At 41.6% G+C, this 17,794-nt stretch overlaps 1 protein-coding gene across 5 annotated transcripts in view; it reads right to left on the bottom strand.

Annotated features, from left to right (window-relative positions):
- Positions 1-17,794, bottom strand: part of LOC125458364 (F-box/WD repeat-containing protein 11) — a 230,917-nt gene that overhangs the window by 32,408 nt on the left and 180,715 nt on the right. For all 5 annotated transcript variants that reach the window (XM_048543600.2, XM_048543601.2, XM_059650768.1 and 2 more), the window contains 2 exons: positions 2,473-2,610; positions 1,019-1,137 (listed from right to left, as the gene is read on the bottom strand). In XM_048543600.2, the coding sequence (XP_048399557.2) occupies positions 1,019-1,137; positions 2,473-2,610 (257 nt within the window). The remainder of the gene's footprint in view (positions 1-1,018; positions 1,138-2,472; positions 2,611-17,794) is intronic.

Here is a 17,794-nt window from a genome sequence, read left to right as displayed (position 1 = left end):
GTAGACCAAATTATACACTACCTCAACACCCTAGTGACAGCACACTTGCGGAGGTTTAAACCCCACTCCAGGGCTCGAGTGGGCAATGCTCATATTGCCGAATGTTCTTGTGCAGTACTAGAGAATGTTGCAGCGTTTGCCATTATTTGGATGAGATGCCAACTGCAGTGATTCAGATGGATACAAAGCCTTTGTAAAGAAAAGGAGGAAGTTCTCCTGGCATACTGGCTAACAGCAAAACTTGAACAAAAAATAAAACCCAAAGAATTGCAGACGCTGGAAATCAGAAGCAGCAACAAAAACTCAGCAACTTTGGCAGTTTAGTTAACCCTTCAGGTCCAGTGACACTTCTTCAGCTGTTCTGAAGGGTCACTGGACCCAAAACGTTAACTGGCTTTCTCTCTGTGGATGCTGCCAAACCTGCTGGGTGTTTCAAGCAATTTCTGGTACAACAGACCATGGCAGGTGGAGGAATATAAATTCGGTACCAAAAGCCAATCTCAGAAATGTCATCCATGAAACCATCAGTAACGGTTATAAAAACACATCTACCTCAATAATGGTATTTAGACAAAGAAATCAGTCATCCCTACCCAACTTGGACTACAAGTTACTCCCCTCCCAAAACCATGAGTGATTCTTAACTGCCATCTGAAATGGATGCACAAACTATGAGCTTAAAGGCACAATTCGAGATGGGTAACAAATGCCAGATATGCTAATAGCACAAGCATCCCTTGCAAAAGAATTTTAAAAATCATTCAATCACAAAATATCTTAGGATACCCTGAAGTTATGCATGGCCAACTGTCTTCCCTTCTGATCGTTAAATAGGTTGCTGGATGATGGTAAGAATGGAAAAATAAAGGGGAGGTAATCACCATTTATGTAATCCCCTGGTAGTTGATATATAACCTTGGCAGGTACAGGGAGCTAGTGCTGACATTAAATAATTCAACAAACATTGCTAAATCAGAACACTGCATCCCTAATAAGCCAGTGCACTGCTGCACCTTACCTTACTGTAGAGTCTGAAGACCCAGTAACAATTACATGCTCATCGTATTGCAAGCACAGCACAGAGCCTGTGTGGCCCGTCAGTATCTTCAAACACTCCAGTGACTGTTTGTCCCAAATCTATAGCAAATAAAACCAGACAAATCAAAACAGATCCTGGTTTTGATTTAAGAACAGAAAGAACTGCAGATGCTGTAGACGTTCTGAGTAAGAGTCACCAGACCCAAAACATTAAATCTGATTGCTGTCCATAGATGCTGCCAGACCTGCTGTGCTTTTCCAGCAATTTCTGTTTTAGTTTCTGGTTTCAATTTTTACTCTTTATAATCCTTGTTGCCATTACTGAGCTTAGCATACAATGGAGATAGAAAATTTCTCATTGATCAATACATTTCAATGAGGCATTTTGTCTTGTGCTCCCAAAACCACCTAAAATTGCTTCAAACTGATCATGTGAGGTATACCAGCATTTAATATTCTAATAAATCCATCAGCTCCTCTGATGGCTGAAAGAATGGATTCCTGAGAAGATGCCAAATTAAGTTTCTTGCTAATTTAACTGATCCCAGCTAAAGTGCTACAGTAGTGTATTTCACTTCAGCTTTCCCAGATTAAGGGGAGATTGACTGGGGGCTGCTTTTCCTGATCATTGACTAGTAACCCTTAAGTGCAGATTCAGAGTCTTCTCTGGATGCCAGAGTTTCCCAGGAAGAAAAATGTCCTGGGAACGCCTGTAAGCAATCATGGAGAAGTGTCACAAGAACGTTTTAAACTGAACTGCTATAAACACTAGGTCCACACAAACCCAGGTGTCCCATGCACAGTTTAAAACTAAAAGGCAATGGAAAGCACGGTTTGCGGACCTAAAGCACAAGGATCTGCATGTCATGTTATCAACAGGAGGATCATGGAATTAAACCTTTTCAAATTTGATACAGCTGGAGATGGCAACTATTCTTCAGCACATTTGTCAATGCAGCAATATCCAGCATTCTTATAAACTCTGGCTTCTAACTTCTCCATCATAAAGCTTCTAATCCATTCATCATTGAGCTTTTTATCCCTCAACCCCATTCTAAAGACTCATGTTTTGGCATAAAAGTCAACTTTGCAGTCCAAATTAACTGGACTAACATCAAAACTCAAATTCTGCTAGCTTGACAAAGCAGGCAGCTGAACAAGGAGCAAGAAACTCAAGTGACACTAAAATACCAGAGAAAAGAATATTCATATCAATATTCTGCAGGGGAAATAAAATCACAATGAATTTATTAACATTTATATGTAAACAAAGTGTTGGAAAAACTCGGCAGGTCTGGCAGCACACGTATCAAGAGAAACAAGGCCGGTTTCCGGTCCAACATTACTTGTCAGAACTGGCAATGGGTGTGCTACTTTTGTTTATTGGAATTGCCATTTTGAGAGGCAAGAGAACACTCTGATAAAAATACTCACTTTGATTGAGTTATCTCTGAGACCACTAATTATCTTCTCATCATCATACTGCAGACAGTAAACTCCTTTGCTATTCTCCGATCGACACTGGATTCTCTGAAGGTTGTGTCTCCCACATCTCCAGTTGGATTCTATGGTCTGTAGGAAGGCAAAGAGTGAACAACGTCAGGATAACATTCCCTGGATGTATATTGGTAAGGCAATGACTATCGTAACAAAATGAGAGAAAACAGTAGTTCTCATGATTTATAAAAGTGGGGCAAGTCAGATTTAAAACAATTCATTCCTATGTCTGGATGAATTAATTGCTTCACTCAATAATAACCTTACGCACAAGTGGGTACATAATTACATTGGCAGTTGAAGATATGCCCAAAATCAGATATTCACCATTTGTGTCAATGTTGCTTCAGAAATTAACTTTTAAAAAAAATCAGGAATAGCTGCTGGAAACAGGAAAGTATATTTAGCAGATTGGGGAATAAGTTAATTACTCTGACTGCTTATCTACGGAAGTGAAAATTGGCAGGAAAAAGGCAGCGCCAAGGCATTAACGCCCAACTTCACAAGGTCCAGGTTTCAAAGGCACAGTCAGGACACAAAAGTAATCCCATGGCATGTCATAAACTTTGTTATTCCACTTCAGTTTTGTTTGGAGATCTGAGGTCTGAACTTGGAATTTGTACCACCCAGCTTAACTTTATACCAAGGAGGTCTGTAAAAGACGGCTTGATGCAACAGTTCTGTCTAACTTGCACAAGAAATAAATATGTTCCCAAGAGAAGTCGTTCTTAAACCTTTAGCACATTCCTTCCTTCAAATTATAATATTTTCAGCATCTTGTATCATCTTGCTCTAGCTAGATAGAAATCCATCAGACTTAGTCAGAATATTTGGGCCAAAAGGTGTGGAGGGTTATTCCTTTCAGAGTAGACACAACAACCCTGCCTGAACCTCTTTATGCTAGACACCATAATGGGTTCATAGGTGCCATTTGCCAGCTATGTATTCCCAACATCAAGAACACTCAACAGAGAAACAATTTCACTGTGGATAAGGATTATATTTTGCCATGAACACAGAACAAGACAAACCAGGGGAAATGAACTGTAATAACTGCATGTAGCCGAAGTTCAATGGAATTAGCAGCATACGGTGGCACAGTCATGTCAATTCACATTAGAATTTCAGCTCAAAATTGCAGAGTTTCTGAATCTCAGAGACTGGATCGCTATACATTTCTCATAAGAAAGCAATTCCCCATTCCCCTATATACTTCAGCCAAGTCTCAATCATCCAGCCTCAACATCACAGCCACACAGTAAGCAATTTGATTAGATTAGATTCCCTACAGTGTTCGAAACAGACCCTTCGGCCCAACAAGTCGACACTGCTCCTTGAAGCAACCCACCCAGACCCATCCTCCGATAACCCACACAACCTTGAACAGTTTCTAGCATGGCCAATCCACCTAGCCTGCACATCTTTGGACTGTGGGAGGAAACCAGAGGACCCGGAGGAAACCCACGGAGACACAGTGAGAATGTTCAAACTCCACGCAGACAGTTGCCCGAGGGTGGAATCGAACCCGGGTCCCTAGCACTGCGAGGCTGCAGTGCTAACCACTGAGCCACCGTGCCACCCAATGATTTGGTTATCATTGTTTTAGTTAGCCCTAATCTAAACTTCCCATACTGGCCAAATTCAACTTTGGAGGATGCAGAAAACAGGTTAAAAGGGGAACAAATGGATGCTACTAACATGCTAGGCTTATTGGCTCATGGAAGCAGAACGCTCCATATTGTACCCACCAAACAAATCACAACATGACCATTGTAAGCGCCAAAGCCTGTAGGATATGGAACAACTTGGCATTAACTTACCTTTGATTGAAGCTTAATATGACCCACCTACCCACCAATGCAAATGCCAGGAATCTAAAAATCCAACATTAGATATAATTTTAAGAATAATTTTATACTTATTCTTACATGAGTAATGTCAGCAGGATACAAATCGGGTGTGTAGGGTGAAACCACATCTATCGGATGACGGGAAAAAAGGCAACTATGCCGAACTTTTGTCTTTGTTTGAAGTAAAATTAAATTCTACCCATTTTCGGCATCCACTCAGGTTCCACTTTACTTGCCGAGTTGGACAGTACCTCCCTTCTGACACCTTCACTGGGGAAAGGGAGTGCCTGGTCTTGGTGTGGTGGTCAGTACCATACCGCACACTGTGGAAGGAAGTACCTGGTCCTGGAATGAGGGTCAGTATCACACTGTCTCTAGAAAAGCGCATATGGTGCTCACATGCTGGCCTGTACCACACTGCTCATTGTTTCACATTGTGGAAAGGGAGAGCTCGGTCTGTGTGTCATGGCCTCATCGCATGGTGTCTTTGTACTGAGTCATCAGCCAAATCCATGCAGTTAAAGTCTGGCCTGCCCCCAAAGACTGCATGTACAATAGAAAAATGAGTGTGAAATTCCTAAAGGTCAGGACAAATCCAGCTTTGTTGCTGGTCAAAACAAAAATATCACGAACACGAGGAGTTGACAATTTGCCCCAATGTTCCTGCCCTATCCATCAATTGATTGATTGATTGATGCTTGACCTTGGGCTGCAACTCTATTTTCCTGCCCTTCCCCATATCCCGTGATTCTCAGAGACAAACAGGCAATCTATCCCAGCCTTACAGGTATTAAATGAGGAAGCACCCCAATTCCTCTGAGATGGAGAATTCCAAAGATTCATAACCATCTGAGTGAAGAAATTTCTCCTCATTTTAGTCCTAAATTTTAGGTCCTTTATCTTGAAATTGTGTCCCTGGTTGTAGGTTCCACGGGATGAGGAATCACAGTCTTCAAGTTTCGATGAGACCACATCTTATTCTTCTAAACTACAGAGAATATGAGCCCAGGTCATTCAGCTCCTCATCATAGGACCACCCTCTCTCATCCGAGGCATCACCTGTGTGAACCCTCACTGAACTACCTCCACTCCAGGTAGATCCTTCTTTAAGATATGCAAGTTAAAACTGCAACACAATATTCCATGTTGGTCTTATCAAGGCCTCCTATGCTTGGGGCATGATTTCCTTATCCTCCAATTCCCTAGTAATAAAGATCAACAGGTCACTTGCTTGCTGAAGCTACATACTGTGCATTCTTGTAGAAATGTACCCAAGTCTCTCACAAAACCTTCATCCTGCTGTTATTGACCTGTTCTCAGTACTAATAGGAATCTCATCTGACAACTTCAAGAGCACTGGATACAGCACTTTAGGAATGCAAATCCTCACTTACGCAGGTTGACAAATAAAATCCATACTCTTAAGAAAAAGGATCCAGGATCAAACGAGACCCAGGACAAATCTACAAATCAGAGGGATCCAGGCTCTCCAAACCTCTACCATCGCATCAGAGAACATGAGATAAAGAAAATCAATCCCCAGGAGTTCAAGGATAAGACAATTGTTCATGCATAGAAAAAAGGCAAGAGATTTGTATGACAACCACAAAGGAATCTCTCAGCATGTGATAGCTGGTAAGATTCTACTTCACAAACTGGCCGGCAATTTACCAAATGGTTACTGCCAGAAAAATTACAGAATCAGGTAAAGCAAATTATTTCAGCAATACAAGGAAAATGTCACAAATAGATAGGGCTCTACTGTGCAGTTATTGAGGTTGCAGACATGCTTGTCAAGCCGGTGGGTTTGATTGCAAATGTTTCACCCTGCTAGGTAACATCATCAGTGCACCTCTGGCAAATTGATCTGACGAAGGCCTCTGTGACTTGTGAAAAGCCTTACCCACACTTGGAAAGCTTAATTGAGCTGTAAACTTGGCACAGCAGTTACACGATGGTTACGACAGTCAGAATCACTGGCCATGGTGCAGACATTTATGAAAATTGTACTTCCAAAACAGGCAAGCTGTGTTTTTGATAGGTAGTGCAGGTGAAGTTTGGTGACAGGGGTTGCTTTTGTAAAATTCATTTGTGGGATGTGTAAGAAATATTGCGAAGAGGGGAGGTAGCATAAACAAAGACAGAGGTTGCTGGAAAAGCTCAGCAGGTCTGGCAGCACCTGTAAAGAGAAATCAGAGTTAACGTTTTGGATCTGGTGATCCTTCCTCTTAAGTGCCAGCACCCTTATGCTCTTTGCTCTTATGCTTTCTGAGCACATTGGAAATGTTGACAGAATATGCAGTGAATTCAGAATAGATGGCAATCTCCAACATAAAACAACCAAAATCCTGAACTAGAATGTCAGTGATATGGGAATTGTTTTTTGCCAATGACTGTGCCTGTGTGCCACACGGTGAGCCTGGTGTCAAAGGATTGTGAACTACTATTCAAAAACAGTCAAAAACTCAACACAAACCATCAGCTTGAGAGGGATGCTCTTCCAAGGAAGTACACAACACAGCTCACCACTGCCTTCTCAAGCGTAGTTTGGAATGAGCAATAAAGGCTGGTCCAGCCAACGTCCACATCCCATTGATGAATTTAAAACCAGAAAGCAACCACCAAACTTCGCCTATTATAACCATCAACACCACAACTCACCTATTTTGGAAGCACAATTTCCACGGACGTCTGCAGTGACTGTGAGATGGCAAATCACGCTCAGCACTTACCTATTTACACAAGAGACTGCGAAGGAAATAGTGTCAAACTTGCAATAAAATTCTGGCAATACCCATCCTCCAAATGTCTTAGAAAGATGGGCTAATACACTAGATTTTTTTTATATCAACCTGCGCAGAGTTTTATCACTTGGAGCAGATTGGAGTCGAACCCAGGGCTCCTGGCTTACACTTCCACTGTGCTGTAAGAGCCTTTAATACACCAAATAGATCATCTTTTAAATCAACATATTCAGACATGCTGTTACACACCTCTGGAGCAAAGTGGCTTGAACCAAGGTCTCCTGGTGCAGAGGTAAAGACACTATCACTGTGCCATAACAGCCCTTGTATACCAGATATATTATGTATATGGGCTTTCTCCACAAGAAGCATTTGAAATGTCATGGGGATCAAACAGGGAGGTCAAAGTGTCCAATGCTTAGGTAATTCAAAGAGCAGAAACGTCTGCAATTGCAGCACTCGTTCTTAACAGCCCAACTCAGACACAATGGACATGTAGCATAGATGAAAAAAATCCCTTCAGTTGTGAATAAATGATTCAGTTGTAAATAAATAAACTTTAACTTGGACAGTGTCTGTGATGTTGGCTGAGATTGAGGTTCAAAGACTCCATGAAAGCAAACCTCAGGAAATATGACATGTCCACCACAGATGGAGGAAAATGCAAGAAAGTGAATACTAGCATGGCAATCTCATCTACTGTGACATTTCCTTTGGTCAGCAAAAATGATAAGCAGCGTAGGACAAAAAGAGGTGCAATAAAAACTGAGCAACCCCTACAAAAATCAGGCAATCCATCCTCATCTGCTCTAGTTCAGCTCCACTCTACGCACAAAAGAAACTGCAATATTCCAGTATTGAGTCACACACAGATATGGCAATTTTTACAGATGCTCAGTTTTAAATTACGAGTTATGTTCTTTATCAATTCCATTTAATACTGTGGCAGGCTTAGACAATGCGGCCGACATTATTGAGGGTATGAAGACATGACTTTATCTCAAGGTTTGTTCTGTCCAATATCATCATGGGCAGGTGTGTGTGTGCGTGCCATGTAATTTGGTAGAAGAGAAGTCAGATAGCTTTTGTCTCTTGCTGGCTTTCTCACCTGTTAAGGGGCCATTCTGACAGATGTGTCCTCCTAGACTTGGCCAGCACAGTTGCTCAAGATACTAAAAAACCAGAGCTAGTGACAGGTGCTGAAGTCCCCTATCCTCAGTATGGCCTGTGCCTTTGATATCCTTAGTGTGTCTACCAGTGTCAAGTTGGAGCTAGGGTGTTAGCTGGGAATCAATAGAAGGTATCCTTGCCTATTTTTAACTTGACAGGAGAAGACTGAATCGTCAGTCAGGTTTGAGAACTTCTACGGTTACTTTCCTAATTCTAAAGGACTGTGGCCACCTCTGCTGGTTGAGTCCTCTTGGGGGACAACATATCTAGGGATGTTAACAGAAGAGTCTAGGAAATTAGTTGTAAGCTATGATGAAGCGAATACAACTTTGTTATACAGCCAAAGAGATATATAACACAGATCCAGACCCTTCGGTCCAACTCGTCCATGCCAAGTAGATATCCTAAATAAATCCAGTCCCATTTGCCAGCATTTGGCCCACATCACTCTAAACCCTTCCTATTCATATACCCATCCAGATGCCTTTTAAATGTTGTAATCATACCAAGCTCCACCACTTCCTCTGGCAGCTCATTCCATACACACACCACCTTCTGCATGACAAAGTTGCCCCTCAGGCCCCTTTTAAATCTTTCCTCTCTCAATTAAACCTATGCCCTTTAGCTTTTGACTTCTCTATCCCAAGGAAGCCACCTTGACTACTTACCCAATCCATGCCCCTCGTGACATTGTAAGCCTCTGCAAGGGTACACCCATACAGGTTCTGGTATGAAGGTTGATGCTTGATGCAGAATCATAGAAGCAGGTCATTCAGTCCATCAAGTCCACATGGGCCCTCTGTAAAGCATTCCACCAAGACCCATCACCCTACCCTATCCCCATAACCCTACATTTTCCATGGTTAATCCACTTCATCTGCACATCCCTGAACACGACAGACAGTTTTAATACGACCAATCCAACTAACCTGCAAATTTCTGGGCGGTGGGAGGAAACTGGAGCACCAGGGAACCCATGGAGACGTGGGGAAGATGTACTAACTCTATACAGTCACCCGAACCTTGAATCAAACCCAGGTCCCAGTCGCTGTGTGACAGCAATGCTAACCACCGAGCTATATTGCCACCCTTTGGGTGATTTGGTCAGTTATCTGAACTGACTTTTTTACATGGCAGTTTAATACCACTGAGTGACTTGCCAGCCCATTTCCAAAGTCACTTATGAGCTAGTCACACATAAGCCATGCTGGGTAAGGATGGCAGATCTCCCTGAAGGTCACGAGCGAATCCAGTGGGTTTGTACCACAATTCAGTAGTTTCACTATCATCTTAGATGAGACTAGTTTTATTTTCCTAAAATAGCTGAATTTAAATTCCCTCAACTGTTACGGTGGGATTCAAACTCGTCTCTGGAATACCGGTCCACTGAAGTTACCAACATTAAAGCGTACAAGAGTGGATGTAGTGTAGGGTCAGTTAAAGAACTTGAAAGAGGCAAGGTGATTTATGGGCCTAAATACAAAACGAAGAGAGAACTGGATTTGGTGCAAGCTGGAAGTAGTATTTTTGATGACACCAAGTTTATGGACAATGGAAGGTAAGAATAGGGATAAGGGAAAAATGCCCAAGAAGAATACTGGTTTCTTATCCATAACGACACATTCCAAAGATTGAGACTTCTGAGTCTAATCATAGAATTTTATGCAACAGAATGTGGCCTTTTGACCCATCATGTCTGTACTGGTTCCTGAAAGAATTACTCAGCTAGTCCCACTTTCCAGCCCTACCTCCAGGACGCCTGAATTCATCACTTTCACATGGACACAGAGCTCTCTTTTGAAACTTCCCCTGAATTCTATCTACAACACTGTCCCGGAAAGTACATTCCAAATCCTAACAACTGAGTAAAGATGTTATTCCTCATCCCAATCTTAGCTATCTTGCTAACAATTTTGAAGAATTTTTGTTATGTCAGTAACTGGGAGGCAGAGCATCCTTCGTTACCCTGTCAAAGTTGTTCATAATTTTAAACATCTCAAAAAAGTCACTTCTTAGTCTTTTCTGCTGCTACATGCTGTTCAGAGGGCAAAACACACATTCTCAGAGGTACATAATTGGCAGTGTTAGACAGGGATAATTCTGCTCTTCGCAGTCACCACTTCCAGTCTTAGTGAGCCCAAAATAAAATCTCTGGACAGCAGACAGACAAGCTAGAAACCAGATTGTTCAGTATAAAAATCAGACAAATGGCTACTGTACTCCTCTCACTTACTCATTGAGTCCTTCGAGTCACACACCAATCTTGCAATCACTGATTTGGTGCCAAGTTATAGTCAGCGGTATGTGATTGACTAATCTCCATCGAACAATGAGCTTAGGATTGCCAAGGTATTGTTTTGTAGTCTTACTAAAACAAAGCAAGATCTTCAATGTAGGCTTGAATTTCAGGCATGTTCTTGGGCCAGTCAAATCATTTGAGATTTGGGATTGCAAAGAGAACAGGATGATCCAGTATGTACTGGTGATGGTAGATCAAAGAATGGAATTCAGAGTTCTTTGGGGTCAATGATATAAAACTGACTGCTCCAGGTGGCCAGGGACAGGCCATATTATGAAACACTGCAAAGTCCCAGACTTATTTCCAATCTAGATTCCAATGCCAGTGGGCCATATACAATGATTCAGTCTCCGTTTGAATGCAGGAATGGGTAGAAGGGGAGCAAAAATCAAAGCAGTCCGGCCTTTGTCGTACTCCAGTGTATACACTGAACAGGATGCTGGTCAAAATTTGCAGGGATCAAATAGCTGATTCACAGCCACCATTCATGTCTAGTACATTCTTAACTTCAGGGTTGTTCCATTCAAGCTTTGCTAAAGTCCAAATCTTCATGTCGACGGGGGTTATCATTGGAAAAGTGTGAAAAACGTTACTACAGACAAAAAAACCCAAACTGTAAAACTAGAAGTCTGAAGCGCATTAAAGGGCCTGAAAACAGGGACATTTCTTATTAAAATGGAGGTGTTGCAAGCTCCTGACATGTCTCCCCTTGTTCTGGCTGTCACCATTACAATATCCATCCTACACCAATGTAGCCTATTTCTAGATCAGCTCATATTTGATTGATATGCAATCAGTCAAGCCTTTTATTCATATAAAAAGAGCAAGAGGGTAACTAGAGAAAGGATTGGTCCACTTAAGGACAAAGAAGGAAAGTTATGCACTGAGTCAGAGAAAATGGGCAACATTCTTAACGAGTACTTTGCATCGGTATTCACCAAGGAGAGGGACATGACAGATGTTGAGGTTAGGGATAGATGTTTGCTTACTCTAGGTCAAGTTGACATAAGGAAGGAGGAAGTGTTGGGTATCCTAAAAGACATTAAGGTGGACAAGTACCCAGGTCCGGATGGATCTATCCCAGGGAACTGAGGGAAGCTAGAGGGGAAATAGCCGGGGCCTTAACAGATATCTTTGCAGCATCCTTAGACATGGGTGACGTCCCGGAGGACTGGAAACTTGCTAATGTTGTCCCCTTGTTTAAGAAGGGTAGCAAGGATAATCCAGGTAATTATCGACCGGTGAGCCTGACGTCAGTGGTAGGGAATCTACTGGAAAAGATACTGAGGGATAGGATCTATTCGCATTTGCAAGAAAATGGGCTTATCAGTGATAGGCAACATGGTTTTGTGCAGGGAAGGTCATGTCTTACCAACTTAACAGAATTCTTTGAAGGCGTGACAAAGTTGATGGATGAGGGAAAGGCTGTAGATGTCATATACATGATTCAGGATTCTGTCAGTAAGGCGTTTGATAAGGTTCCCCATGGCAGGCTGATGGAGAAAGTAAAGTCACATGGGGTCGAGGGTGTGCTAGCTAGATGGATAAAAAAAACTGGCTAGGCAACAGGACACAGAGAGTAGTAGTAGTAGAAGGGAGTTTCTCAAATTGGATACCTGTGACCAGTGGTGTTCCACAGAGTTCAAAGTGAGAGGAGGGAAGTTTAAGGGAGATATGCGTGGAAAGTTCTTTACACAGAGGGTGGTGGGTGCCTGGAACGCGTTGCCAGCAGAGGTGGTGGACGCAGACACGTTAGTGGCTTTTAAGATATACTTGGACAGATACATGGATGGGCAGGGAGCAAATGGACACAGACCCTTAGAAAATAGAATACAGGTCATACAGAGGATCTCGATCGGTGCAGGCTTGGAGGGCCGAAGGGCCTGGTCCTGTGCTGTAATTTTCTTTGTTCAATCAGAAACCTAAGCAGTTTATAGTTAGCAATCATGCTGGTAAGATATATGATGCAATAAGCTTCATTGCAAATCAAAAGGCATGTGAAATAGTCATGAGTGTTAAAAGTGGTTGCTTGTTATGATTCGGCGGTTGGTCAAAAAGCTTGTTTTTGGGCAACTGCACACTAAGTGATAATACTGCAGATGTGCCACAAAGGACACAGATTACGTCACAGTTTTGAAGGGTACCCTGTCCTGGAGGATTTCTAGAAAAGAACATTGAGATTTTGGGAGGTGGAATTGGTCAACTTCCAATTGATAGCCCTTGAGATAGAAAAAGAGCAAACTAACAAATGTGATTGAGGTAACAGACTTCGTAACTGAATAAATTGATTACTAATCAGAAAAACTTTGTAAAATCAGTAAAATCCATCAGCTAATAATGCAATACAATGTAAAATCATGTTTCGCAGGCTGCATTTACTTGCAGGCACAGCACATCTAATTCAAGCCACCCATCACACACATATATGAGGCCAAGGTATGAAAAAGACAGTATGCAAACAACAGGAAAAAGAGCTTCAATTTCGACACTGCAACTCTACCCTGCCTGAACACTTATCTTCACCTTGTGGCAAGTCATAGCAAAATATTATTTTTTCACTCAGATCACCACCATCCACAGGGTGCTGGAGAAACTCAGCAGCTCTGGCATCACTCATGGTGAATGAAACAGAGTTAACATTTTAAGTCCTCCTTCAGATTCCTTTGATTTTAACTGCTGCTATTAGAATAAGTTGACTAAGGAAAACCTGCATCAGAACAAGTGGCCCAAGTGACCCTCAGCTCACCCCATGATCTGATATAACTTTAATAGCAACTTTCTCTGATAAATATCCAAGTACCAACCGTCTGTTAGCTGTTGAGATTCAGAAGACAGCCTATGACTGTGCCCCAGAGGCAGTGAGAAGGATCTACATTTCACTGGTCTGTAGGGAGACCAATTTTACTATCTTCAGCAAGTTATTGATTGTGCTGCACAGTAGTATAAAAACTAGCAACAAAAACTGTCATCAGAAACTGTTTTAAGAAATATGTTTTTGTACCATTTTCCCCCGTACACCTGAAGAAAGCTGCTCCAAATGCTATTGACTGTTCTTTGACCCACCCACATACACCTAATTTAAAAAGAACTTGACGATAATAGCTTACTGAATAAATAGCTTAGTTCCTGAACACACCAGCCAATTTATCAGCAAATAGGGAGATGCAGGTGCACATTTCAATCTCATGACTGGATGCAATTCTATTTAGCCATCATTTGGTCTCAAGCATTATAGGAAATTGCATGAAGTTTTGCGCAACCAAAAAAATCTCTGCACTGTAAATTAACACAGTAATGGGAAGAGAACCTGCATTTCACAAAGGAAGAGAGGCAATTTTTTCTGTCAAGCTGAATTTAGATTGGCAAAGGAGAGAACACACATGTTACAACAAAGAAATAACATTAGTTTAAGTTAAAGGAATCAATCCTGGGTGGGCAGGATTAAAAGGGATGGATCAAAACCACCCAAACCTCAGACATCTTTCAAGATTTTTTTTTGCAGCAAGTTTATCACATACCCAAGGATTCAAAAGGTACAAAACATGCCCTGCAATACAGGGCCTTCGTTTTTCCATTCATTAATTGTCCACAAGGAGGAAACTGACATCTTTTGTCTTACGCACTGTAGGATAACAAACACACCATTAGAGATCTTTGCCAATAATTACATGTATTTCACAAAAGCTTCAGCTCAAAAAACTGAAGAGAAGTACTCATTTTTCTTCACTGTAGTCGGAGCACTTATAGCACCTCGCAGGACAGAAGCTGTATGTGACGAACACATTAACAAAGGAGCAAGAGCAGGGCACTGAGCCTATCATGGCTCCTCCATATTCAATAGGATTCCAACTGATCTGAATAACTTCAAATCCTCATTCTTGCCTACGCTAGACAGTCTTTCATTCCTTTGCTTAACGAGTATCCATCTATCCTCTACCTTTAAAATATTCAAAGACTCTGCTTCCACCGCCATTTCAGGATGGGAGCTTCAAAGACTCATGATCCTCAAAGAAAACAGATTTGCTTCATCCCTGTTTTAAACGGCCATTTTTAAACAGCTACTCCTTGTTCTAAGCTTACCCACAAGAGGAAATATCTTCTCCACATCACGTTCACAAGACCCTTCAGGATCTTATGTTTCAATCAAATCGCCACTCACTCCTCTAAGGTACAGCAAACACACTTCGGCTGTCTAACTTCCTCTTGTTACATAATGCCAGGTATTAGCAAATGTCAAAGTAGAAAAAAATACTCAGATCATAAGAACTGCTGATGCTGGAGGCAGAAATGCCCAGAAGCGTCCCAACCCGAAACATCAGCTTTTCTGCTCCTCTTATGCAGCCTGGCCTGCTGCGTTTCTCAAGCTCCACACTGTGTTATTGATAGAAAAACTACTGGCCAATTTTATAGACTCAGAGTTAGAGATGCACAGTATGGAAACAGACCCTCCATTTATCCTAAATTAATCTAGTCCCATATCCCTCTAAACCCTTCCTATTCACATACCCAGCCAGATGCCTTTTAAATATAATTGTAATTCATTCCAGACACGCACCACACTCTGCATGAAAAAGCTTCTCCTTAAGGCCCTTTTCAATCTTTCCCCATTCACCTTAAACCTATGTCCTCCAGTTTTGGACTCCCCTACCCTGGGGAAAAGGCCTTAGCTATTTGCCCTACCAATGACCCTCATGATTTTATAAACTTCTTTAGTATCATCCTCTGACTCTGACACTCCAAGGAAAAACAGCCCCAGCCTGTTCAGCCTCTCCCTACATCTGAAACTCTCCAACCCCGGCAACATCTTTGTACATCTTTTCTGAACCCTCTCAGGTTTAACAACATCTTTCCTATAGCAGGGAGACAAAAATTGAACGCAGTGTTCCAAAAGTGGCCTCACTAATATCCTGTTCAGTCACAACATGACCTCTAAACTCCTATTCTCAATGTACTGATCAATAAAGGCATACCAAATGACTTCCTCACTACCTTGTTTACCTGAGATTCCACTTTCAAGGAACCATGAACCTGCACTCCAAGGTTTCTCTATTTGGCAACACTTTCCAGGCGTAGGAGTTCTGGCCTGATTTGCCCTACCATAACACAGCACCTCACATTTACCTAGATTAAACTTCATTTGCCACTCCTCAGCCCATCAGCCTGCTGATCAAGGCCCTGTTGTATTCTTGGGTAACCTTCTTCGCTGTCCACCTTGGATCCAATGTTGGTGTCATCTGTAAACTTACTAAACGTACCTCCTATATTCACATCCAAATCATTTTATATAAATGACAAAATAGCAGTGGACACCGCACCAATTCTTGTGGTACACTGCTGGTTTCAAGCCACCAGTCTGAAAAACAATCCTCCACTACCACCCTCTGTCTCCTACGTGGAGATGTTGGTAATAAGGTCAAAAGTCTAGTCCCATTAGCCTTCAGATATACAGCAACACTCAGCAGGAAAACAGAGACCGTAAGACATCAATAGACTTTGGTTGAAGCAATGCACTGTGGGATCATGTGGTTGGATATCATTACGGAAGCAAAGAAAGGAAACTACCAAGATAAAGCACTGCGGACAGGTAGGAAAAGGAATAAGTTGATAGTTTTTAAAAGAAAATGATCTGTCATCACATTCAACCACCTCCAACGAAGGATCACAGTAGTTTCGTCTTTTTTGAAAACGTAACTGATTAGCTCATCATGAATCAAACTGCATATAATCAGTTCCATACAATGAGCTACTCAAATGTAGTTAGAGTCAAAATGTAAAACACAGAAAATTTCCACAAATAGCAATGAGTTGAATTACTGTTTGATACAGATGTGAAGTTGTTGGTTGAAGGAAATGATACAAATAGGACCATGGGATCTTTAACATGCTGCCTAACAGACAGCACCTCATTAAGTGCAGTCCCAAAGCATGAGAGTCAGCCAGCAATTATATAATTGATTGCATAATCTTGCTCTGTGATCGAGGTCAACATACTGGGATAACTCCCATGATCATTCGTCAATCTGTTTTGCTGATCAAGTTGAGGAATAAATATTGAGAACGACAGTGGGAACAAGCCACCTCCACTGTGAATTAGTACAATGAAATCAATTACATCAACTGAGGAGGCAAGGATCATATAACTGCAAATGAAAGAAAGACAATATCTCTGACAATGCAACCCATCCTCTGTACTGAAGGATCAGCCTAGATTTTAATGTGCTCAAATATCTGCTAGGGAGCTTCAGCAGAGGTAACATCACTACTGCTTATTCAACCTGGCAAACACAACATTGCCAGACAGACATATCGCAATGTCTTCAAAGGTTCTAGATTTCTATACAGCTTCCGTAATGTATAGAAATAGTTTAACTAAAGAGAGAATAGATTTTAGTCGTGATAACATCACGCTAGCACACAGACACACCCACAGCTGGGCTTCAAAAACATCTAAGGCAGCTGGAAAAATTGTATGATTTGCCTTTGAAAAGCAAAACAGAGTTCTTTACGTAATACATTTTTCTTTTGAACGGATGGAATGTCTGTGCGGCAGCCAAAAAGACCATTGCTAATATTTCTGAACCACATCAAGAGTTTATAGTCTTATTCGAATCATAGAAGATGTATTTTTCTTTACAAGGTACGTCTTTATGGGCAAAATGTGTTCACTTGCATTGAAGTGTGTGGTGAAGCCAACTCACTATCACATAACAATAATGGCAAATTCTAATGGTTCTTTGAAATTTAAAAAATCATGTCGATGACAAATGAAGTGGAGCATATTATGGGAATGCCTGTCGTTATCAATCTTTGATTAACTGGAACAGTCTCGTGCACTGCTCGAAATCTTACTGGAGTTTGTTTTGAAATTAGGAGTTTATGAAGGTGATATTCAGCATTAATAGCACAAGTCTCTCCTCAAGTAGGTTAAATTAAATTGAAAAGTGAGTTCAGGGCAGATGATTGCTACTCCAGTACCAACAAAACAGTCTTTGGACTAGCTCACTGATACTGATGTTGATGTTAATGTTGATGTTGATAAGTGCCAGAGCAATCCATGTGGGCTCCATACACTGAGTGAATAATTTGGGATCTCAGTGCTGGCAGAGAAACACTTGGCAGAGGTTCCAGGATATCAGTGCAGGGTTGTGGGTTGTGGAAACTGGCTTTGAGTGGAGAGTGGAGTCACCATCAGTTCT

This window comes from Stegostoma tigrinum, chromosome 13, assembly GCF_030684315.1.
Source record: "Stegostoma tigrinum isolate sSteTig4 chromosome 13, sSteTig4.hap1, whole genome shotgun sequence".
Lineage (NCBI taxonomy): Eukaryota > Metazoa > Chordata > Chondrichthyes > Orectolobiformes > Stegostomatidae > Stegostoma > Stegostoma tigrinum.
The sequence above is the reverse complement of the archived record's forward strand: the minus strand, read 5'-3'. Positions and strand labels throughout refer to the sequence as shown.